This window comes from Sabethes cyaneus, chromosome 1 (assembly GCF_943734655.1).
Source record: "Sabethes cyaneus chromosome 1, idSabCyanKW18_F2, whole genome shotgun sequence".
Lineage (NCBI taxonomy): Eukaryota > Metazoa > Arthropoda > Insecta > Diptera > Culicidae > Sabethes > Sabethes cyaneus.
The window spans coordinates 17,694,116-17,718,109 of record NC_071353.1 but is presented as its reverse complement, the minus strand read 5'-3'; the positions used below and the strand labels follow the sequence as shown (position 1 = coordinate 17,718,109).

The window sequence follows — 23,994 nt, the reverse complement described above, 5'->3', positions numbered from 1 at the left end:
ATTGAAAATAGCTCTAACTCGGTAGTTAGACAGCAGTTTGTTCATCTCTTCGTCGAGGTATGACTTCTCGCTTCGTGATAGGTTGGAATAATTTGCAACTATTTTTGAATCAGTTTTGATACAATTCAGGAACCAACGAGAAAGTTGATAGAAAATTCCATTTAATTCTACTATAACAAAGTTACTAGAGAATTAAATGGAATCCTACCCTTTCTCGTTGATTGCAACACGAGCAGTGCCGCAGTCGTGCACGTCTGCAGTTCCCGGTCTGTCGTATTCATCGGCTGCTGAGGAAAGGAAAGTATGCTGAGCGTGTGTTGGTGCTGGAACACTTGTTTCGCTACCGTAATGGAATATCTGGCTGCTGAAGTTCTGGAATTGGCAGGAAATATGCTGCTCGCGACAACAAAACGACCAAAATTATCGTCACTTGCAGCTGGCCATTCGCAACAACGAAGAGTTGAACAAATTGCTGTCCGGTGTCACCACTGCTCAGAGAAGTGTCTTTCCGAACATCCAAGCTGTTTTGTTACTGCCCAAGAAGACGAAAAAAGGGCTTAAATTTCCAACATAACGTCGAATAACGTCGACATAATGTTTTTTTAAGGACGAAACATAATGTTCATGAAGATTTAAGGATTTTTCGCTCACTGATTTTAATTCTATTTAATTCGATTGATTCTAATTGTTCGCTTCTTGTCAAATAACTATAACTAGCTGTAACCCGCCTCGCCTCGCGTCTAATTGAGAGCAAATTGGAGGTACGCGTACGCTATGTACCGCTAACACTATGTAACTCTTTGAGGTGCGTCTACGTTACTTTTGCTCGTCTTGAATGTAATCTGGTACGATTGGTTTGAGTCTTTGCTTAATGTGGGCGATTATTACCACAAAAATACATATCGCGCCCCTCGTTTTGGCGACAAACACAAGCCTCTTATAATTATGATTTTAACCGATCACCTTTCACGCTTCTGTTCGCTTGTTGCTGCTGGTTGAGTTGGCCGTCTCGGAAGCAAAAGCAGCCAACAAATATACCAGCTCTAAGTAAATGTGTTCGGTCAAGCGTCAAAATGCATAAACCAATGGATTTAATAAAATGAAATAGTTTTAGTAACATCTTTTGCATCTTCATATAAGAATTTGTTCGTTCTTAAAAGAACGGTTTTCGGCAATTGATGAAACCTGGGAAACTTGGAACTTAGGGCTTTTCACTCGGTTTTATTTAGCAACACAAATCTATCCATCACCAATGCTACAGTAATAATACGTAGCGTAATTTTTCTTTGGCAGCAAAAGGTGAACGGCTCACTGGTAACTTTGCTCTTTTATTCAGACTGAAATTGAAATGCTCCATTTTCTTCATAACGTAGAAATGGAATGATGGACCACGAAAAATAGGCGGAACCGATTCTTGTCGTTTACTCTGGTACATAACACGAGGTAAGCCGGCGAACAGCATTATTCAAACGCTAGTTGAGCTACTATCAACATCTTACTGGCATGTCTGGACGCGACAAAGGAGAAAGCATCAATGGCAAGCGAAAGTAACGCTCGAGTCGTGCATGTCTGCAGTTCCCGGTCAGTCGTATTCATCGGCTGCTGTGGAAAGGAAACTATTGAAGCTGGAGCTGGCTGCCGTGATGGAATAATTAACTGCGGAAGTGCTGCTCACGACAACAACAAGACCAGAATTATCCCACGTCGCTTGCAGCTGGCCACCTGGACTGGTATTTCATCGTGACTCATGACTATACACGAAAGGCTTCGTCGATCGCATAGCTGCTGTGGCCTTCCGGTTGGTTCGTTGCAACAAGCCGTGCCTGGTATGCGGTTATCGGTACTCCAATTTACCGAAAAGAAAATTACGTTAAGTGCGTTAGTGCAAGTTTATTGCAAGCTGGTGTTATGATAATCAAGCAATCGGTCCTTTTAAGGGCCACACAACGATTGAAGAGTTTATTATATTTTCTTGCCCAGTTAATACCATAATAACACAGGTAACGAGGGAAAAGTTGAATTTTTCGCCGTTGCGGACGACCAACAAATGGCGGGAATAAGTTTTCTGGTCACGGACGACATTTTCTACCACTTCCAAAACGTCTGCAGCTTGTAAATCACTGTTCTTTTTTTGTAAGCCGCAAAAAAGTTTTGCGTAAAATTTTCAGCTTTTTGAAACAAATACGTCATAATTGGGACACCATAAAATCATGCAATTTATTATTGTTCCATGCTTTCCGAATATTTTAAAGTGGTGTTCATATCTAAGGGAGCTAGATAAGAGAAAACCATGCATAAGGCTTTCAGATCAATAAGTCTGACATCAACGCTTCCTAAGTTGATGGAGAAAATCACAGATAACTAAGGTAATTTAACAATTGTTGCCCACCACATATTGTCGTTTTTAAATAACATTTGAAAATACCAATGTTACCATTGTCACAAGTCCCGGCTATGATTTCCGTTGCATGAAATTAACATACATACCAATACGACAAATCTACGGAATTCGCACTGCACTGTGTAGTGACGTTAATTGAGAAATCACTCAAATATCAAGAGACACAAATATCAAGATTACACGTTCTTCGTTTCAATTATTATGGCTCTCTTTCAAAATGGAATGGACTACACCACAATGACCTTGATTCAAGCAATGCTTTCGAACAGAGAAATCGCAGCAACATTGCGAGATACGTCGGCTCTGATGGAGAGGCTTGTTGGACAACCATAACTAGCAGTTAAAATGTTGTGAGCCATTCAAGCCATTATGTCTTTTCGTCGTTGTTCGAGCGTAGTAATACTTAGCAGGATCAGCAGAGATCAGCATATGAGGATAGATTGTCAGAATTTCTCCATGACAGTGTACGGCATATCCTACGAACAAAGTCTTTTTGAACGCGTTTAATGCGTTTTATCCAGCCGTCGTAGTACGGATCTCACACAACACAGGCTGTCTCTAAGATTAAATGCACCAGCGACCAGTAGGGGATGCGCAGGGTCCGAGAATTCTCGAGCTCTTCTAGGGATCAAACCAATTTATCGGTTTGCTTTGTTGACAATCATAGCACAATGTTCTCTTAACGTTAGTTGGGCATCCAACACAATGGTGAGATTAGAAACAACTTCGCAACGTTTGTTGATCCGAGGCCCGAAGGACCGAGTCACATATATCAATCGATAAGGTTGGAGGAATTGAGCAATGTGTGTGTGTGTGTGACGCTTGACTTTAGTCGTCTGTTTCTCGGAGATGGCTGAACCGATTCATTCGCTATTATGTCTATTTGAAAGGTGTTATCACCTTGTAGATCACTATTGACGTGTTTTGCGGTCCGACATTTTGTTTAAAAGTTATAAAAATGTAAAAATTACGTGACATGATTTTCTCCGGAATATCGCAACCGATTTCAACAATTTTAGTATCAAATGAAAGCTCTTGCTACCGCAAATTTTTTGGGAGAGTTTTATTGAAAACAATCAAGCGGTCCAAAAGTTATGCACAAAAATGTGCTTTTCAAGGTGTCAATTAGTCGAACATTTCTCAGAGATGGCCAAACCGATTTATGCGCTATTAGTCTCATTTGGAAGGTAATATAACCTCATAGATCACTTTTGTTTTGTTTTTTGATTGAATGTTTAATTCGAAAGTTATGAGAAGTCACGTACTGCATAATAAAATTTACAATTATTTATAACGATTTTAACCAGATAATTAATCAGATTTCAATTATCTTAGTATCAAACGAGAGGCCTTAACGCTGTGAACATATCTGCTAAATCTTATTAGAATTGGCCTTACCAGTCAAAAGTTGTTTGAAAAACATTGATGAAATTATTTAAGCAAACTTTACTGATATGAACCAAATAGAAAAAAACGCGATCAGGTGCTCTAGCGCAAAAAATGCTTATTTTTTCAGGTTTATTTAAAAAATATGGCGCAACTTTTTACACTGTTAGGGTGAGCGTAAATCTACCTATTAGGGTGTTACAAATTTTTGTTTTTCAAATGCGTCCAAAAAAGTACAGTGTCTCCACAAAAGTTGTAAAACACAGTAAAATAAGCAACTTTGCTGTACATAGTAACTATCTTCCTATCACTGGTTGCGAAATGTAACGATTTTTTTTTAAAATGCAACGGAAATTGAAAAATTGAGGTATCGAAAAGCGGCTACGTCACAATTTAGAGAATTAATTTTTACACGTCAAAAAAAAAATCAGTCAAATCGGTCCCCTAGATACTGAGATACACGCACCATCGTTGAAAACACATGGTTTCGAGGAGAGCGCGTTTAAACTATTCATTGTACAGAATTGCACTTCCCTTCAAATTATCCCACAGTTTTACTGCAAATTCTCAACGAGACCACGTACCGAAAATTACTTTGGGCTCAACATTTCTGAAGATAAAAGGCTTCTGAAAACGCAAATCAAACAAGTTTTTCGACTTTTCAATGAGGGTCTCCCTTAAATATCAATCCTGCCCAAGAACTTTGCACACGATTTTTTGATTGATTTCAAATTATTCTATAAATTTATCAATAGATTACATACATATGCACATGTGTTGATGATAACTACCATTACTGCCCATAAATCCATAACAGTCCCATGTGATTTTCACCACTTTTGGGATAAGCCTGGGAATCATCTTTAAATTGTTCATGCTTTCAATATTTCAAACAGTAATGTTAAGTTTGTTCCCAAAATTTTGAAAATAATATCAAACTATGTCAGTCACAAGTTACCAATAAACGCATAACAGTCTCAGTAGTGAAAATATAACAATAAACATCTGCTTTTAGGAAATGCTTGGACCGATTTGACTGAATAACTAACAAACGCAGAGTTGTGTGGCCTAGCAGAATTCTATTGAACAGAATTTGGATCGGATGTACGGTTCCGAAGATATGTCCGGAACAAGTTCCGGAATATATGAAACTTGAACATAGAAGCACATTAAATCATAACAAACCCGTCAGGTGACACCTCCAAGTACTCGATATTGCAAGGCTAGACCATTGGTAGTCGTATAAGTTCAAGACATCATCGGTCACGTCTGAACACGTCCGGGAACGTTCCGGATCGGGGATTAATATCTGAATTGAACTAAAATGTTGTGGCTTTCGGGTTGATGTTTCTCGGTGAAAATTCAAATTTATAACTTTTTTAAACTACGTTTCGGCTTACTGTTTTTACTCACCCATCATCAGATTAAACAATATTTATAGTCAATTAGGAAACACTAAACTTTTGTTGTCCGCTGTTTCTTCTATGACGACGCTGTTCGCGTCGTGTGCGGTTCTCTTCTCCGCACACGTCGTCATAGAAGAAACAGCGGACAACAAAAGTTTAGTGTTTCCTAACTGACTATAAATATTGTTTAATCTGATGATGGCTGAGTAAAAACAGTAAGTCGAAACGTAGTTTAAAAAAGTTATAAATTTGAATTTTCACCGAGAAACATCAACCCGAAAGCCACAACATAAATATACGGTGATCAAAAAAATTAAAACATTGAACTAAAATAAAACTTGTGACGTCTTTAAGTACTCAAAATTGCAAAAGTAGTTCATTTGTCGTCATATAAAGTGTCCTGGATTACATTGGCTACAACCGGACACGTTCTAGGAACGTTCTGAATACATCCAGGAAAACGGCAAGTTTCTAACTTAAACCAAACCCCAGAATGCGACCCCGCTATTAACTTAAAATAACAAGTCTATACCTATAAAAATGGATTTCTGTCTGTCTGTCTGTCTGTCTGTCTGTCTGTCTGTCTGTCTGTCTGTCTGTCTGTCTGTCTGTCTGTCTGTCTGTCTGTCTGTCTGTCTGTCTGTCTGTCTGTCTGTCTGTCTGTCTGTCTGTCTGTCTGTCTGTCTGTCTGTCTGTCTGTCTGTCTGTCTGTCTGTCTGTCTGTCTGTCTGTCTGTCTGTCTGTCTGTCTGTCTGTCTGTCTGTCTGTCTGTCTGTCTGTCTGTCTGTCTGTCTGTCTGTCTGTCTGTCTGTCTGTCTGTCTGTCTGTCTGTCTGTCTGTCTGTCTGTCTGTCTGTCTGTCTGTCTGTCTGTCTGTCTGTCTGTCTGTCTGTCTGTCTGTCTGTCTGTCTGTCTGTCTGTCTGTCTGTCTGTCTGTCTGTCTGTCTGTCTGTCTGTCTGTCTGTCTGTCTGTCTGTCTGTCTGTCTGTCTGTCTGTCTGTCTGTCTGTCTGTCTGTCTGTCTGTCTGTCTGTCTGTCTGTCTGTCTGTCTGTCTGTCTGTCTGTCTGTCTGTCTGTCTGTCTGTCTGTCTGTCTGTCTGTCTGTCTGTCTGTCTGTCTGTCTGTCTGTCTGTCTGTCTGTCTGTCTGTCTGTCTGTCTGTCTGTCTGTCTGTCTGTCTGTCTGTCTGTCTGTCTGTCTGTCTGTCTGTCTGTCTGTCTGTCTGTCTGTCTGTCTGTCTGTCTGTCTGTCTGTCTGTCTGTCTGTCTGTCTGTCTGTCTGTCTGTCTGTCTGTCTGTCTGTCTGTCTGTCTGTCTGTCTGTCTGTCTGTCTGTCTGTCTGTCTGTCTGTCTGTCTGTCTGTCTGTCTGTCTGTCTGTCTGTCTGTCTGTCTGTCTGTCTGTCTGTCTGTCTGTCTGTCTGTCTGTCTGTCTGTCTGTCTGTCTGTCTGTCTGTCTGTCTGTCTGTCTGTCTGTCTGTCTGTCTGTCTGTCTGTCTGTCTGTCTGTCTGTCTGTCTGTCTGTCTGTCTGTCTGTCTGTCTGTCTGTCTGTCTGTCTGTCTGTCTGTCTGTCTGTCTGTCTGTCTGTCTGTCTGTCTGTCTGTCTGTCTGTCTGTCTGTCTGTCTGTCTGTCTGTCTGTCTGTCTGTCTGTCTGTCTGTCTGTCTGTCTGTCTGTCTGTCTGTCTGTCTGTCTGTCTGTCTGTCTGTCTGTCTGTCTGTCTGTCTGTCTGTCTGTCTGTCTGTCTGTCTGTCTGTCTGTCTGTCTGTCTGTCTGTCTGTCTGTCTGTCTGTCTGTCTGTCTGTCTGTCTGTCTGTCTGTCTGTCTGTCTGTCTGTCTGTCTGTCTGTCTGTCTGTCTGTCTGTCTGTCTGTCTGTCTGTCTGTCTGTCTGTCTGTCTGTCTGTCTGTCTGTCTGTCTGTCTGTCTGTCTGTCTGTCTGTCTGTCTGTCTGTCTGTCTGTCTGTCTGTCTGTCTGTCTGTCTGTCTGTCTGTCTGTCTGTCTGTCTGTCTGTCTGTCTGTCTGTCTGTCTGTCTGTCTGTCTGTCTGTCTGTCTGTCTGTCTGTCTGTCTGTCTGTCTGTCTGTCTGTCTGTCTGTCTGTCTGTCTGTCTGTCTGTCTGTCTGTCTGTCTGTCTGTCTGTCTGTCTGTCTGTCTGTCTGTCTGTCTGTCTGTCTGTCTGTCTGTCTGTCTGTCTGTCTGTCTGTCTGTCTGTCTGTCTGTCTGTCTGTCTGTCTGTCTGTCTGTCTGTCTGTCTGTCTGTCTGTCTGTCTGTCTGTCTGTCTGTCTGTCTGTCTGTCTGTCTGTCTGTCTGTCTGTCTGTCTGTCTGTCTGTCTGTCTGTCTGTCTGTCTGTCTGTCTGTCTGTCTGTCTGTCTGTCTGTCTGTCTGTCTGTCTGTCTGTCTGTCTGTCTGTCTGTCTGTCTGTCTGTCTGTCTGTCTGTCTGTCTGTCTGTCTGTCTGTCTGTCTGTCTGTCTGTCTGTCTGTCTGTCTGTCTGTCTGTCTGTCTGTCTGTCTGTCTGTCTGTCTGTCTGTCTGTCTGTCTGTCTGTCTGTCTGTCTGTCTGTCTGTCTGTCTGTCTGTCTGTCTGTCTGTCTGTCTGTCTGTCTGTCTGTCTGTCTGTCTGTCTGTCTGTCTGTCTGTCTGTCTGTCTGTCTGTCTGTCTGTCTGTCTGTCTGTCTGTCTGTCTGTCTGTCTGTCTGTCTGTCTGTCTGTCTGTCTGTCTGTCTGTCTGTCTGTCTGTCTGTCTGTCTGTCTGTCTGTCTGTCTGTCTGTCTGTCTGTCTGTCTGTCTGTCTGTCTGTCTGTCTGTCTGTCTGTCTGTCTGTCTGTCTGTCTGTCTGTCTGTCTGTCTGTCTGTCTGTCTGTCTGTCTGTCTGTCTGTCTGTCTGTCTGTCTGTCTGTCTGTCTGTCTGTCTGTCTGTCTGTCTGTCTGTCTGTCTGTCTGTCTGTCTGTCTGTCTGTCTGTCTGTCTGTCTGTCTGTCTGTCTGTCTGTCTGTCTGTCTGTCTGTCTGTCTGTCTGTCTGTCTGTCCCTATGTTCCTCAAAGAATCGGAAACTACTGAACCGATCGGCGTGAAAATTTGCATATAGGGGTTTTAGGAGCCAGGGAAGGTTCTTATGATGGTTAGAGATCCCTCCGCCCACTAAGAGGGTGGGCTCCCATACAAATGAAACACAAATTTCTGCATAACTCGAGAACTAATCAAGCAAATGGAACCAAATTTGGCATGTGAGGGGTTTTGGAGGCAGGAATTTTTTTAATGATGGTTTGAGACCCCTCACCCCTGTGGTAAGGGGACAAGGTCTCTTATACAAATAAAACAGAAATTTTTGCGTAACTCAAAAACTAATCGAACTCGAGAAATTTTAGACTCTTTCATAAAACAATAATCAATAACAAGAGTACCAAAAGCTATCAACAGTAACATTAGATAATTCAGCGCGAGACGGACACAGGCCGCGAGTGTTGCCAGCGACCTGCCGTCGGAAGTGCCGGCCACTGCGGGGGGCAGCCCCCCGTAGAGATCACCTCTATCTAGGTTTATTTATTTTCTTAGATCTACTGACCTCTATTGCTTTCCTTCAGTTGGGTCACCCCTGGTACTTTCTACGAAAAGATTTTCCGCGAAATGGCACATCCCGCGTAAGGTTTTTCGCGAAATGGTATTCTGCGAAACTCTATATTCCGCGTGGAAAATTTGTTCCTGTGAGGAAAATTTGTACAGCAAAGTTTCGTTAATTGGTGGTTCGTTAATTGGGCGGTTCGTTAATTGGGCGTTCGCTAATTGGGCTATGTGACAACTTGAATGTCAAAATTGTATGGAATTTTCGAGTTTAGAATTTTCTAACAACTGTCAGTCGGCCCAATTAGCGAATCAGCTGGAGTGCAGTCGTGGCCCAATTAACGAATTCAGGCTGTATACTAAAACACCCATGAACTCCTCAGAAACTTGCAAAACTCGAAATTGTGATAAAGGTCATCCGAGATTCAGGATTGATGCACAATACAGTTTAATTTATGGCAATACGAAGTTTGTCGGGTCAGCTAGTAGGTTTATACATTCGTAGTCCTACGCCAAGCCTGCGCCTGCGGAGGAGTGTCCTGAGACGCAGACCCTTTTCCTTTTTAGGAATGGGAATGATTCAGAGGTTATAAACCAACATTGAACGACATTTTGAAATCCTCCTGCAATACACTTTTGGAACGGGAGGACTGTTAGAAGTCGAAAATCGATTTTTAACACTATTTTGAAATCCAAGATGGCGGGAGACTGTTGAAGATATTTCATTAATTTTCCATAAAAAATTTTGCAATCTGGACTTTTTTGAAACGGGGATGACTGTCAGACACTGTTTGAGATTTCGAATTCTAAGATGGCGGACTATCATTTAGCATTTTGCATGAAAACTCCTACAATACCGACTGTTTAAGAATCGGGGTGAAGCTGCAAACCATCGTAACTACTACTGTTTGTCCAGTCAGTCGGTTTTAAATTTTTAGCCAGAAGGGCATTGGGTTAAAAGGTCACTTAATAGGTTAAAATGCCGATTGCTGTACCCAGTTTATAATTTTCTTTAGTTACAGAACCTAAACCGGTAATTCATTCGGTACAATAGGCTACAGTTTGGAAATTGCATTAACGTATCACTATCATAGTCATCGACGAAAGTCATCCCTCCATAATCGGCGACAATTCCGTCGAGCGTAAAAGCTTCTTGCATGGCTGTCCTCTCGAGTTGATGCGCACTTAGACGCCGTAAGTGACAATTCACACACGAGCGGTTCTGTCCCCTAGCTAGGGTGACGATTTTCTCTCAAATTTTCATACGGTGGTGATGCACTTAGGCGGTACGCTTTTTATTCGTTTACTTAACTCGATCGTAATTGTTGTGCAGTAAACTTAATCTATAAATAAGAGGTCCGCGTCGGTCTCGGCGACCAGTCTCGCTGTTGACGATAGTATAATCAGATTCCGTCCCGTCAAGCTTTTAATTCGCACCATTCTATCGCTGGTGGGGCTCGTGAAAACAAACCTATTTCGTGACGCCAAATAAGTAGTTTATAAGAAGACTTTGAAGAAGAAGATTTGAATACGATGTGCGTAAGATAGAAGCTTTTAAATAAGCCTTAGTCTAGCAGAGTTATTTTTTCAATTCATCGGTTTTAATTTAAAAACAAAGGTTCCTATTACACGCAATGAATGTTATTTTTTTGATAACACAATTAATGAAGACACGTGCTATAGTGAATGCCCGAAGATACAACAAATCATGAAACAACGAGCGGGGTGCGATTTTGAAAACTAGACATGATTACAAATCTCTAAAATAAAGAAGATATTTAACTGAAGACTTTACCATAAGAGCAGTAACAATTGATTAGCAGACCGGTTCACGTCGCTTAGTTATCGCCAAAGTGCTATGGATATTAACAAACCGCAGAAAGTGACCAGTGTGCTTCCGAAACGGCGCCAGGATGTGCTCCGTTGGGATGGTTGGGGTTACAAGGACTGCAAGTTCGTGTGCGAAAAAGAACGGGTCTCCTTTGTGGGAGACCGGTATCCTATCAGCGGTCGGATGGATAATTTCCGTGATTGGGCGCGAGGCATATTTAACGTAGATTTAACGAAGTACAATCCAGCTGCCGTACAGCCGACAACGTTTCCGAAGGCGGTGAGAAATGAAGTCTTTCTGAGGGGTTTATCCAAAAATGGGATAGATTACTCCGATGATGGCATGGATCGGTTGGTGAGAAGTCACGGTCAGACGTTGACTGATGTGGAAAATTTGCGGAAACACAAGTACAAACGAATTGCGGATGTTATTGTTTGGCCAAATTGCCATGATCAAGTAGTACAGATTGTGGAGCTGGCGAACGCCAACGATGTCGCACTAATTCCTGTCGGTGGTAATACTTCGGTTTCAATGGCATCGACAACTCCAGCTATTCACGATCGTACGATCGCTGTTGTGGACATGACACAAATGAATCGTTTAATGTGGTTGTCCGAGGAGAATCTGATGGCCTGCTTCGAGGTGGGAATTATCGGTCAGGATATTGAACGGGAGTTGGGTAAGCTGGGGTTTACGCTAGGCCATGAACCAGATTCGCACGAGTTTTCAACCTTGGGAGGATGGATCGCGACCAGAGCATCCGGCATGAAGCAAAATCGGTATGGTAATATCGAAGATCTCGTTCTACGAGTGAAGATGGTCACTGGTAATGGAGTGTTAGAGAAACAGTTCACGGCGCCACGGGTGTCGATTGGGCCGGACTTCGATCATGTGATTTTCGGTTCGGAGGGAACGTACGGAATCGTGACCGAAGCAGTGGTGAAAATTCGATACGCTCCGGAAGTGCGTCGCTACGAATCGCTGGTTTTTTCCGATTTTGAAACCGGCGTGCACTTTCTGCGGGAAGTTGCGGAACAGCAGATGCAAGCTCCCAGTATGCGGTTAATAGATAATATTCAGTTTAAGTGTGCAATGCTGTTAGATCCGGTGGCAAACTGGTACACCGGGATCGTGGAAGCGTTGAAGCACTTCTATCTGACGGCTGTTTGTGGATTTGATATGGATCGTATCGTTGCGGTTACGTTGCTGTTCGAGGGTGATGCAGAAAACGTGACTCAGCACATGCAGGGAGTGTATGCGATCGCGAAGAAATACGGTGCTGTCAAGGGTGGCGAATACAACGGAAGGAAAGGATACACGTTGACCTTCCTGGTGGCCTACATTCGGGTGAGTGTCGCGATTGTGGTGGGAACCTGTTTCCGATTTGATGCTTAGGTAATTCTTACTCAAAGATTCTGTTTGATTTGGTGACCTCTAGGTGTACTTGTGTAGGATTCTATACTGGTAACAGGTACTACGTACGGCCGTGTTCTTGGAGGCGGCAAAGTCGATAAGTCTTAGGCCCATTTCATTGGTCAGCTTGTGTGCGCTGAACCCTCCAATCACCGGTTTGTGTTCCTTCTCCTGGCTAACCTGAGCAATCAAATCCCCGATGACGATCTTGATATCATGTTTTGGGCAGCGGCGCGTAGAATTCCTCCTTATCGTCATCGGTACTTCTGAGGTGAGGGCTGTGCACGTTGATGATGCCTATATTGAAGAACCGCCCCTTGATTCTCAACCTGCACATTCTAGAATCGATTGGTCACACCCCAATCATCCGTTTCCGCATCTCGCCCATCACAGTGAAAGCTGTATCCAGCACGTGTGTGTTGCCGCAGCTCTGGTAGATAGTTTGTCCATCTCTAAACGTATATAACAACGCTGTTTACTGGTTGCTAATACAGTGGTTTACCGATTTTATCTACCCATCCGAAAATTTTTGGTAGATATATTTGGAAAGTAGACAAATTTGGGGAAAAATAAATTGCTCCAAAATAATTTAAAGGAACAAAAAATATTGTTAATATTGATCATTTTTTTCAATTATGTATTATTTTAGCGTAATTTTGGGTCGTAGGGCTCATTTTATTCATATCAACCATTAGCCATAACGCACGTCAACTCAGCAATATTATGAAAAAAGACATATCGAAATTCAAAATTGCTCCGATTTTATTCAAATTTTGTGTACTTATTCCTTTGTAGTAAATTTTGGATCCGTATTATTATTTGGTACTTAGGGTTCTCTTTTCTGAGTCAGTGTGGTCCCAAAAGTTACCATTTTTTCCACCTTTTTTTTCTTTGAAAATTCATAACTTTTGATCCATTGAACCGATTTCAATTATGTTAATACCAAATGGAAAGTATTTTAATGAGCTTTCAGCAAAAAAATATTGGACTAAAGCCCAAACTTTTTTATTATCGCAAAAATATTGAAAACATTCACTTTTTATGTTTCCATGGTGTGCAGACCAACGAAATTCTAAGTTTTCAAAAAGTATCAAGAATACAATGGAGACGCATGGTTTTTGTTTTTACTTGTAATAAAAGGGGTTTTTTGACAAAGAAATGCGTCTTTAAAGTGAAACGCAATGCGAGTCCATTGCATTTTCGCATCTTTATTTCTTAAAAAGAGTATCTCAAAAACTAAAAATGTCAGATATCTGTTTTTGATATCGTATGTAAACAACTAGCTTGCCATTGAAAGAATAATGAAAAAATAAAACCTTTTTTTTCATTTCCGGGTTTCCGAGTGATTGCTATATATTTATATAGTAGAAAGGCAAAAACGAATATTTTAAATGTTTTAAGTGATTTTAAGAGTTTCAAGGCTCCTACAAAAAATGTTTTTGCAATCATAAAAAACTTTGAACGTCAGTTTATTGTTTTTTTTTGAAAAGCTCAATAAACTTCCTTTTATTTGGTAATAAAATTATTCAAATCGGTTCAATGGTTCAAAAGATTAAAAATTTTAGGGAAAGAAAGGTGATAACCATTGTTTCTAGCGGAGACGGGGTGTACCCGTTAGCGTTACGGTATAGAAAAATATCACAAAGGATCATTATGAAATGTTAAAAATATGCGTTACAAAATAAATGCAAGTTACTTTGCGTATTTGACTTCAGCATTATTATACCCATTCTGTATATAGTTACATACCACAGATGCCATATAGTAAACTATAAAATACAGAGAAATATTCACTGTTATGCATAAATTCATGAAATCTTGCAAATTTTCATGCCGAAATGGCAATTTAAAAAAAGGTAGATAAAACCGGGTCTAAATGGTAGACAAAATCGGGGGTACCTAAAATCGGGTGTAGATTAAACCAGGTGTAGATATAATCGGAATACCACTGTATAACGGTAATTGTGGGACAATATTCGACATTGTCATTTACTGGTTGCTATGGTATCACATAACAGCGACGCTTCACGCTTGCTACGATGGATCCGAGAGTTCCAATGTTCAACACCCCCGCTCAGTCCGACAATCCTAAGTTTGACGTCAGCAGTTTAAACCGGGTGGCTTCCCGAGGTTTTGTGAACCAATCTGCCAGCTGATCACGGGTTCCAATGGGCTTGATATCCAGAGTACCATTTGACACTAGATCCCTGATAAAGTAATGTTTCACATCAATTACCCTTATTCTGCGAGGCGAGTGACGTGACTATGTTGCAGTCACCGCGAATCAGGTGACAATTGTCACCTAGGTGACTCGCCTTGTCACTTAGGTGACAAGGGTTTCTTACCTAGGTGACACGATTGTCACTTAGGTGACTCGACTCGCCGTGGCGAGTCACGGCGAGTGACAATTGTCGTATTGAGTCATGTGACTCGCAGAATAAGGGTAAATATGTTTTGTCCTCTTGCCATGCAGACGCAACCCTGATTGACCTCGTAAATTTTTGCAGGCTTGACGGCTATATGAAGATCGTCCAGAATTCCATTTATCCGAACGGCCTCTGTTGCTGCTGCATTTAAAGCGACATATTCGGCTTCACTTGATGACAACGAAACGGTTGTTTGCTTTTTGCTGCTCCAGGATAGAGTGCATCCATATACCTTAAAGCAGAAACCACTTACCGACTTTCGATCCTGAATGTCGGAAGCCCAATCCGCATCAGCATATCCGATGAGTGCTTCTGTGTCACTTTTACGATAAAGAAGATTTACTGTTTTCGACCCGCTTAAGTATCGTATCACATGTTTCAGTGCATTTCAGTGTACAGTTGAAAAATCCTGCTGGAATCGACCGAGGTACCCTACTGGGTAGCAGATATCGGGCCTAACACAGAGCATTATATATATAAGGCTGCCGAATAATTCCCGAAACGGTTCATTGGAACTAGGCCCTTCAAGAGGCAATTGGATACCTTTTTCCATTGGAGTCCTAGTCGGATTGCACTAGCTCATGCCGAAACGATTCAGAACTTTCATGACGCTGCTTTCTTGCGACATTTTTAATAAGCCTTCACTGCGGTTATAATCGACTCGTATTCCGAGAAAATGCCTTAGAATTCCGGAATCGCTCATTGCGAACACTGAAGAAAGCTTTTTCTTCAATTTGTTGATGGAGTCCAACTTTCTTCCAGAAATCAAAAGATCATCAACATAAAGGATGACACACAACTCGTCACCTTCACATACAGGCAGTAGTTTCACTTTGACCTGAACCTAGCATTTCAATCTCGCTAGTGAACTTCTGATTCCAACATCGAGGCGATTGCTTTAGGCCGTAAAGCGACTTTTTCAGCAAGCATGCCATTTCCGGCGCTGAGCTAACACCTTCTGGTAAATCTTTTCCTTCAAATCACCGTGAAGAAAGGCTGTCTTCACATCCATCTGGTGGAAGAAGAAGCCTTCGTGGACACCTACCGCCAACACTATTCTAATCCACTAGTTTCTTCATAATCCAGCTCATGTTTCTGCAGAAACCCTTTTTACGACAAGCCGAGCTTTGTACCGCACCGCTCGTCCTTGTTCGTCCTCCTTGACTCGAAACACCCATTTGGTTTTCAATGGCTTGACGTCCGCGGGGCAAGGCACCAGTTTCCAAACCTGGTTGCTTTCCATCGAATGCTCATCTTCGACAGCTTTCAACCACTCGTCTCGATCCTCCCGAATCAGGACATCTTGGTAGGTTTGAAGAACATCTGTGATAGAAGATAACGCGGCAGAATTTGCTTGGTAAGCGGTTATATAATCGAGCAACTTACCCGGAAACTTGCGCTCCCGTTCAATATGCCTCGACGACTCACCACTGGTTTCGCGACTTCCTGTTTGTGAAGGGAGCGCACCGGATGCACTGCTCAGCTGGATCAGCTTCCTCTGGATCCTCGAAATTTTCTTGGTCTGAGTCTTCTTCGTCAGCATAGTTTTCTAATACAGGTTCCAGGTTCCCCCTCTTGCTCGTACGACGGTTTTTCGTCTTTTCTAGATTCAGTTGCCTATGGAAAACAAATTTCATCGAAACGAACGTCACGAGTAAAAAAAAACCTTCCTGCCTCTCCTGTTCCAGAGACGATATCCGTTCGAAGCATAGCCAACCATGATCGCTTCTTGACTTTTGGCGTCCAACTTCTTACGAAGTTGAGCCGGAACCCGTGCATATGCCTTGCATCCGAAAGTACGAAGTTTTGGTAGATCTGGCTTTGTTCTCATCCAGCATTCTGCCGTATTGCCGTTTCCGCCACGGCTGTCGATGGACTGCGGTTGATCAAATACTCTGCTGCAAGAGCTTCTTTATTCCACATTTGCTTCGGCATTGACGAATCGATCAGCATGGTTCTTACTTTTTCCGCCAACGTTCTGTTGAATCGCTCTGCCACGCTGTTCTGTTGAGGCGTATAGGCTACAGTAGTTTCAACTTGAATACCATTAGCCTTGTAGAACTTTTCCTGCATTGCCGAACAATACTCCCTGCCTTGGTCCACTGTTAGCTTTGAAATACGCGTCCCGAAGTGGGCAATTACTAACGCTTCGTACTCAAAAAACTTTTGGTAAACTTCAGACTTCCGCTTCATGAGGTATATCATAGCGAAGTGCGTTTTATCGTCAATAAACGAAACGAAGTATCTTGATCCGTTCCACGCTGGAGGATCAATTGGACCACATACATCTGAATGAACACGCTCGAGGGATAGCTTTGCTTTCCCGTGTTCCGTGGAAAGGATTCCGACACTGTTTCACAGGTATCACAGAACCGAATTGGTGCAGGCTTGAAATCCACACCGGTTGCCAAGTTCTTTTTCATTCCATTTTGGGTTAGATGCCCCAGCCGACGATGCCATAGTTCGTTCCGGTCAACCTGACAAACATTTGCAATGGTTCCAGGCACCTTGACGTGGAGCTCGTAGAGATTTCCTTTCATTGGTGCCGTTGCAATTACATCACCATTTTTCCTTAAAACAGCCTTGTTATGTTTGAAGATTACCTCTACACCAAATGCCGCCAGCTTCGTGACTGATAATCTATTATAATAGATTATCGCGAAGATTCGACACGTACAGCATTTTCCGTATGCTCAGAAACACACCGTGGTTGCTATATCCGTTGATCTTTTACCACTAGATTTTGGTCATCCTTTGCAACATTGATCAGTACCGGGGTACTCAGACTTTCGCCGGTTTCAAAAAATGCCTTGACGTTCACCAAGTGATCTGCCGCTCCAGAATTTTTTCAGTAGCATGCGCCGCCTTTTGTTTGCAGTCCTTTTTCGTGCGATCCACTTTGCCACACTTGTGGCATTTTCCCTTGAATTTTCCACTACGCTGGTTCTGCTGATTTCCTGCAAATGCCGCCGGGTTCTTTCCAGTTGAATCTTGCACGCGATCAACACGTTACTGCTCTTCAGCCAGGAGTCTTTGTTTCACTACGTCCAACGTAAGATCTTCCTCTTTCATGTTTTCGAGCGACGTAACTACCGTGTCATACGAATCTGGCAACGTCAGGAACAACTGTGCCACGTGATCTGCATTTGCCAGCTCTGCACCAGCTGTTTTCAACTGCCTTACCAAATTATCAAAGGCCAAAATTTGCTGTCGCATTGGGTCTCCTTCCTTCAGTCGCAGTCGTCCAATTTGCTTCCTCAGTAGCGTTTGGCTAGCCACCGACTTTTTCGCCATAACTTCACACAGGCTTCACCACATTTCCTTTGCAGTACGCTTATTCCGGACTACTTCCTCCCAGGAATCCAGGAATCCAACAATCAAACGCTTCGCATTTCGGTCCGCATTTAGAAATACCTTTTTCTCTGCTTCCGCTGCAGGAACATCTTCCGTTAGCACTTGTATTGTAACACTGATGCGGTGTCTAGAAACATCTGGACGCGAAAACTCCAATTCTCAAATCCTAATCCGCCGGAATATTGGGGAATTCCATGTGCAGTTTCCTTCGGGGTGCCCATAACCTCTTATAAGTTGCAGAGTGAAAACCTGGATTATAGAAATGTAGAATTGGTTTATTTAAAAAACGAAGTTGCTTCGACAATAGTTGGATATGGACTGAACTTACTTAGACGAAAATTCCTAATTTGTACTCTCTACGTTATTTACTCGTTGCTATGCTTTCTAACGGTGACCATGGCACTATGTATAGCACCGCATTTTTCTGGTTGCTAATATAACGGTAACTGTGGGACAATATTCGACATCGTTATTGACTGGTTGCTATGGTATCACATAACAGCGACGCTTCTCGCTTACTACGATGGATCCGAGAGTTACAATGTTCAACAAAAATTATATAGGGTATTGAGAAGTCCTATTCTAGCAACTATCTTCTTAAGCAGCGAATAATCATTCGACGCATCAATAGTTAACACCGATGATATTAATCGATGGCGTCGCAAAGCCAATGAACATGTAAGTTTTCGTGTTGATGTTGTACCACTTTTCCTCAATGTTGAATAGCAAATTTAAATCATCAAGAGCGGCATCTAGTCTAGTCTGTTTTCCCGGAAAACCATGTTCAAACCTAATCCGCCTCATTTCATTTCACTTGTCGTTCACTAAATCGTACACCGCCTTAAAGTGAATGAACAGATGGCGAATCAACAAATTGATTTCTCAACATTTGTTGAGGGTTGTCGCAAGGTGATTTTTGGTCCATTGTCCCTTTTGAAAGGTGCACTGGTAACCGCTAATAAAGGCAACAACCTCAGTCTAGCGGAAAAGAATTTTGTAAGCAGAGTTGAGAAGAAGTTCAAAGTTCAGCGCAGATGCCGCCTGGCCGGTTTGGCTTTTCACAGTTTGTTTACCTCGTCTAAGATTGGAGGATTAAAAGCAAGTCCATCACCCTCACTCATCATTCTATTGCTTTCGACTGATGTAGAATTAGTAATCTCAGCTTGTTCGACGTAGGACAAACATTGCCTGAAGTATACATACAAGCGCTGAAGAACAGTTTTTTAAATTATTTGGTTCGTTAAACACTTACTAAGTTAAAATACGATACGATACAAAGTTTTTATATAGATTCAAATAGTCGTCATTCACTTTCTGAGTTTCAAAGGTAGTTTTCATACTCAAAATAATATTCTGTTTATAAAAATGTATTTAACGATTATTTAACCCATAAACGACTCCTAAAATATCAGTAAAACTTCTCAACTACGTTATGTCAAACGTGAACATTTTTACACCTAAAATGTATGGTTTTGAATAACTACAAACATGCAAACCGTATCACACATTCGCTAATGGCCTCCTTGATTTTTCTTCCGTCTTTCGACAGGACTTTGCCTGGGATCTGAACATCGTCGGCGAATCGTTCGAGACGTCCATCGCTTGGGATAAGTGCATTACCCTGTGCGCGAACGTGAAAGCATGCATCAGACGCGAATGCGAACGGCGAGGAATCAAGTACTTTGCCGTGTCCAGTCGGGTTACGCAGAGCTACGATGCCGGTTGCTGTGTGTACTTCTATCTACTGTTCAAACATCTGGACATCCCGGAGGATTCGCTGAAGCTGTTCATGGAGATCGAGGAAATCGCACGCGAGGAGATCCTTGCCTGTGGCGGAACGCTGTCGCATCATCACGGAGTCGGCAAGCTGCGCAGCAAATGGTATCCGGATTGTGTCTCGCAGGTCGGCGTCGGGCTGTATAGGGCCGTCAAGAAAGAGCTGGACCCGAAGAATATTTTCGCTGCCGGAAATTTGGTCCGGCAGGAGCAGCAGCAGCAGCAGCAGCAAGAAGTGAATAAAACTTGATCCACTTCGAATGAGTTCTGTGACTTTCTGTGGACGGTCTCGGTTGGATGTACCGACGGTGGAGGGAATCGAATTTCAGTAATCACTGAAAGCTGCCGTCATAGTTTTCAAGTTTCACATTTCAATTTAGCAATCACGAATTACACATTCAGAATCGATCACACAAAGTAATGTACGTAGCCTAATTACTATCAGTGTACCGCACGTTAACTACGATTCATAGCGATACTCACAATAATGAGAGATTTATTGAACTGTTGATTAGCCGCTATGATGAAATTTAGGATTTGCTAGTTTTGTAAATAGTTACGAAGGATAGGTAAATCAAAACACATTCTGAAGATTGACTAAGCAACATTAGCAAAAAAGATGCAAAAATGGATAACGATTTCGTATGATAAATGATATTCAATAAGCATATATTAAGCAGATACCAGAAAAGTTCTCACTGCACTTAAACAAGTGCGGATTTCAACGAAGTACGTTATCCCCTATTTTTGAAACAGTTGTATGAAAGTGAAGACATTGCTGAAATTTAGTTCGAGTAAGAGGTGTTAGTGCCCTATATATTTCCGGGAGAATTCTATGACAACAGTTTGTTAGTTTAACATTTGTAAAAAATCACCAAAAGAATATGATGACCTAAAATGTTTCTGTATATAACGCGAAAGAAAGCCTTGCTATAAGTGGCAACCAATGACCCTACTAAAACTAGCCCGTCTCTTCATAACGAGAAGTGCATTGGTTCAAAGATCCCTTCACAGACATTCTCGTAGATTTCAAAACTAAATTTTCAAGCAACGACTTCCTGCGGTTTGTTACAGATGTTGTCTTGGTAACAGACATTTTTATTGCTAAGAATTTAGGTGCAAGTTCAAGTTTTATTTGCATTTGAATGCATTCAATGTGTTCCAATTGTTCCTGGAATGTGAATAAGACAGTTTTTGCTTTCATGCCTGATCTGCACTTATTAGCCGTATAAGATTCTTAGAATATTAATTGAAAAGATCTTGAGAGCCGATACGAAAAAAATGCTTTTGATATCCTCTTCAACGAAGGGCAATCTGAGAGTGCAAACAAGTATACTTTGGTAATGATATACCTACCGTAATGAGAATTCAATACTGGATTTAACCGGCACATTTAATTGAATTATTACGCATTCAATTATTGTAACAAGTTCAGTTTAAAAAACTGTTGGCATACGCGCCGTCGCCACTTATTTGTGTGTTCTAGGACTGTGCACGTGGTTTTGATACATATTTGTAGTCATCCATGTGGCATCCTGATATTTACACTATATTAGAAGGGTTGTCTGAAGTGTGCAACCGGATGTTTACACAATATTCGGTCTCCAATCGAAACGCGTACATTTATTCAACCGTAAATTTATTGTTTCGGATCCAACCAGCGAAACTTAGTTTACATAGCATCAATTGGGACAGCACTTTAAAATTTAATGTTTATTTAATGTTACCATCAAAATCATGAAGAACATACTTGCTTTATTTATCCGCTGCTTTTGCACCTGCTAGTCCAGTCACTTGTGCTTGCGTTTGCTGTCGTGCAATTTAGCTGCCTTTTTCTTCATCATTTGTAACCGCTTGTCGGCGCTAATAATATTGATATTGGGCGTTCCGGCACCGCCGGACGTTGATGATCCAGCAGCAGCCGCACTAGAACTAGATGTTGCCGAGCTGGAACTACTGCTGCTTTTGGATGATTTCTCTCGATCCTTATCACGATCGGAACGATCGCGGTCACGCTCGCGATCCCGATCCCGGTCTCGATCTCGGTCACGCTCCCGATCGCGGTCGCGATCTCGATCCCGATCCCGATCGCGGTCCCGGTCCCGATCCCGCTCCCTGTCTCTGTCGCGTTCACCGCGTTCGTGAGACGAACCTTCCTTACTCGACTTGGAACTTTTATGCTTTGAGCTAGATGAAGAAGATTCATAGCTCTTGCTGCTGGATGACTTGGAATGCGATGAGGATGAAACCTTGGCCGGCGAGCCGATGGTCGATGGCGACGAGGACGACTTGCTGATCGATTTACCCCTGCAAAGAGTGCACAGCCAGGCATTCTCCTGATCGTTTGCATCGGCTTCGGAAATCACCGGCTTGTGACAGTCTTGATGGTACAGCGAGGTGCAATCCGCGCATTCCACCAACCGGTTCCGTGCGCTGACATCCATTCTTCGACACACTATGCACATCAAATCCTCCAACTCTTTTAACTGATCTTCTTCCATGACCACTTCGTCATCTTCGTCGTTTCCTTCCACGTCGGATATCGAAAGAATAATCGAGCCGGATGGTGGCGGAACGGTCAATGATTCCGGTGTCGGTACGGCACTTTCCGTAGGCGGCAAACTGGTTGCTGGGGATTGCTGTTTAGATTCAAAGGCTACTACGGGAGGAACGACGACCACCGGAGCCGGTTTTTGCTTACGAACATACAGGTTACTCCCAACGGCCGACCGTTCTTCATCCAGATGTTTCTTGCTCAGGGTGTTGACAAGAGTTTTGCTACTACCGAAGCGCTGCTTGATCAGTTCATCGAGAAGGTTGCGGATTTTTTCCGCTGAATCTGTGTTCCCCGAATGAAGCAACTTAAGTGCATGCTTGAAGGTTGGGTCGATGTCCACCGTGGTGGACATTGTACCTGAAAGGAATGATAAAATATGATCCTAGTAAATGCTCTTAAACTACTGCCGTTTTTTGTCACAAATCGTTGTAGGGTTAAGTATTTTCCAATCAACCGTTACTGAATTAACAATGTATATTTCGCGCTAATTTTGCTAATACCTTGAAAAAACACCGTTCCTTCTAAAAAATTAAAATATTTACGAAAACGAGCAAAATTACTATAAACTCGCGTTTGAATGAATCTCCAATCCAAATGAATCAGACAGAATCAGATTGACGTTTTTGTTTGTATGGGTGCGAGAAGGAGAAGCCGAAAAGGTAAATATACACAGTCAATTAAAAAAGACCGAAAATTATTTACTCAACCATCACAAAACACACACTCAAGGGTCAGTCGCTTAGAACCTTCTTATCACTTTATTTTGTTTAGTGTGTGCCTGTCGGTGTCGGCTATCAATGTGATATATACAGGTGTGGCAAATGAAGCTATTCGTCTGTGTTAGTAGCTAAAAATATGTAAACAATCGTATGTAATATAGATGATGACGAAAAACTATCAAAACAAACGAGTGGTTAAGAACAGATTTTTAGTAAAGTTAATTTAATTGATATACTAATCAAGATGCTAACTGAATTCAAACTGAAAATTGTTTTGCTGTTCTTCGAAGTATTCAATTTTGTGCTTTATAGTGAAAACAAATATTTCGACGTTCCCATAGTTAGACAAATAACGCCATATTTATGTGATTTTACTTATTTATTTTACTAATGGAAATAACGCCGAGTATTTATATATGTGAATACAAAATATTTTATCAACCTACTAAAAAAACTAACAAAAAAGTATAAGTTCTTGAAGCTTATTTCTAAACAACACAACAAACACGATTTATTTAGGTTCCCTTAAATGTGATATCATCTAATTCAATAAAAACACTGCAACTTGTCAAACTTCATTGAGATCGAAATAATAAATACAAATTCGATGTACATATGACTTTTATTGTTCAAATATATACAAAGCTTTTGCCTTTATGACTTTGATTTCGTTATTAATTACTAACAGTTCCCCTTCGTGCATGTAATGGAAAATTTAAAAATATATGTGCGTGCAAATATTCATAATTGAATCCACGAACAGCATTTCACCACTCATCAGTTATTACAAATTGGCCGTGCTATCGAGCTTCAAACCTGACCGTGAGTCTGCGGCCAAATTTGGCATCAACTTGGGAACATTATTTAACTGTGTGTTCCGGGGTGGAAACTGGGGCTTTGCTCTATAAATAACCAAATTGATAATTATGCACTTCCGAGCTACTTCAGTCATCACCTTGCTGTAAAAGTTAGTAGGTTGAGAAAAGTTGTTTTCATTTCCTGATTCTTACTATTGCCGTCGCCGCTACTTTAAAAGTGTGATTCGGCTGCTTATGTGCGAAAGGCTCCGCTCGTGGCAATTGAACAATTTTTAATGGTAGTTCAAAGCTCCACTTTGGTTATCGGTAACATTCATTGGGTATCACGCTGGTAGTTTCTCGTTTTAAC

At 41.8% G+C, this 23,994-nt stretch overlaps 2 protein-coding genes across 3 annotated transcripts; one reads left to right on the top strand and one right to left on the bottom strand.

Moving 5' to 3' along the window:
• The first annotated feature begins 10,406 nt into the window (after positions 1-10,406).
• On the top strand, positions 10,407-20,420 carry LOC128745315 (alkyldihydroxyacetonephosphate synthase-like). The gene is made up of 2 exons (XM_053842355.1): positions 10,407-11,929; positions 19,325-20,420. Exons 1-2 carry the CDS (start codon positions 10,610-10,612, stop codon positions 19,799-19,801), a joined length of 1,797 nt encoding a protein of 598 aa, XP_053698330.1. The 5' UTR covers positions 10,407-10,609; the 3' UTR covers positions 19,802-20,420.
• A 740-nt stretch (positions 20,421-21,160) lies between these two features.
• LOC128745153 (integrator complex subunit 12-like) lies at positions 21,161-22,685 on the bottom strand. 2 transcript variants are annotated; one of them, XM_053842155.1, is made up of 3 exons: positions 22,609-22,685; positions 21,302-22,465; positions 21,161-21,248 (listed from the first exon to the last, which is right to left on the bottom strand). In XM_053842155.1, the coding sequence occupies exon 2, from the start codon at positions 22,458-22,460 to the stop codon at positions 21,342-21,344; it is 1,119 nt and encodes a 372-aa protein (XP_053698130.1). In that variant the 5' UTR covers positions 22,461-22,465; positions 22,609-22,685; the 3' UTR covers positions 21,161-21,248; positions 21,302-21,341. The 2 variants fall into 2 exon arrangements, with proteins under 2 accessions (XP_053698130.1, XP_053698129.1); XM_053842154.1 differs by having other exon boundaries at positions 21,185-22,465.
• Between the last annotated feature and the right edge of the window lie 1,309 nt (positions 22,686-23,994).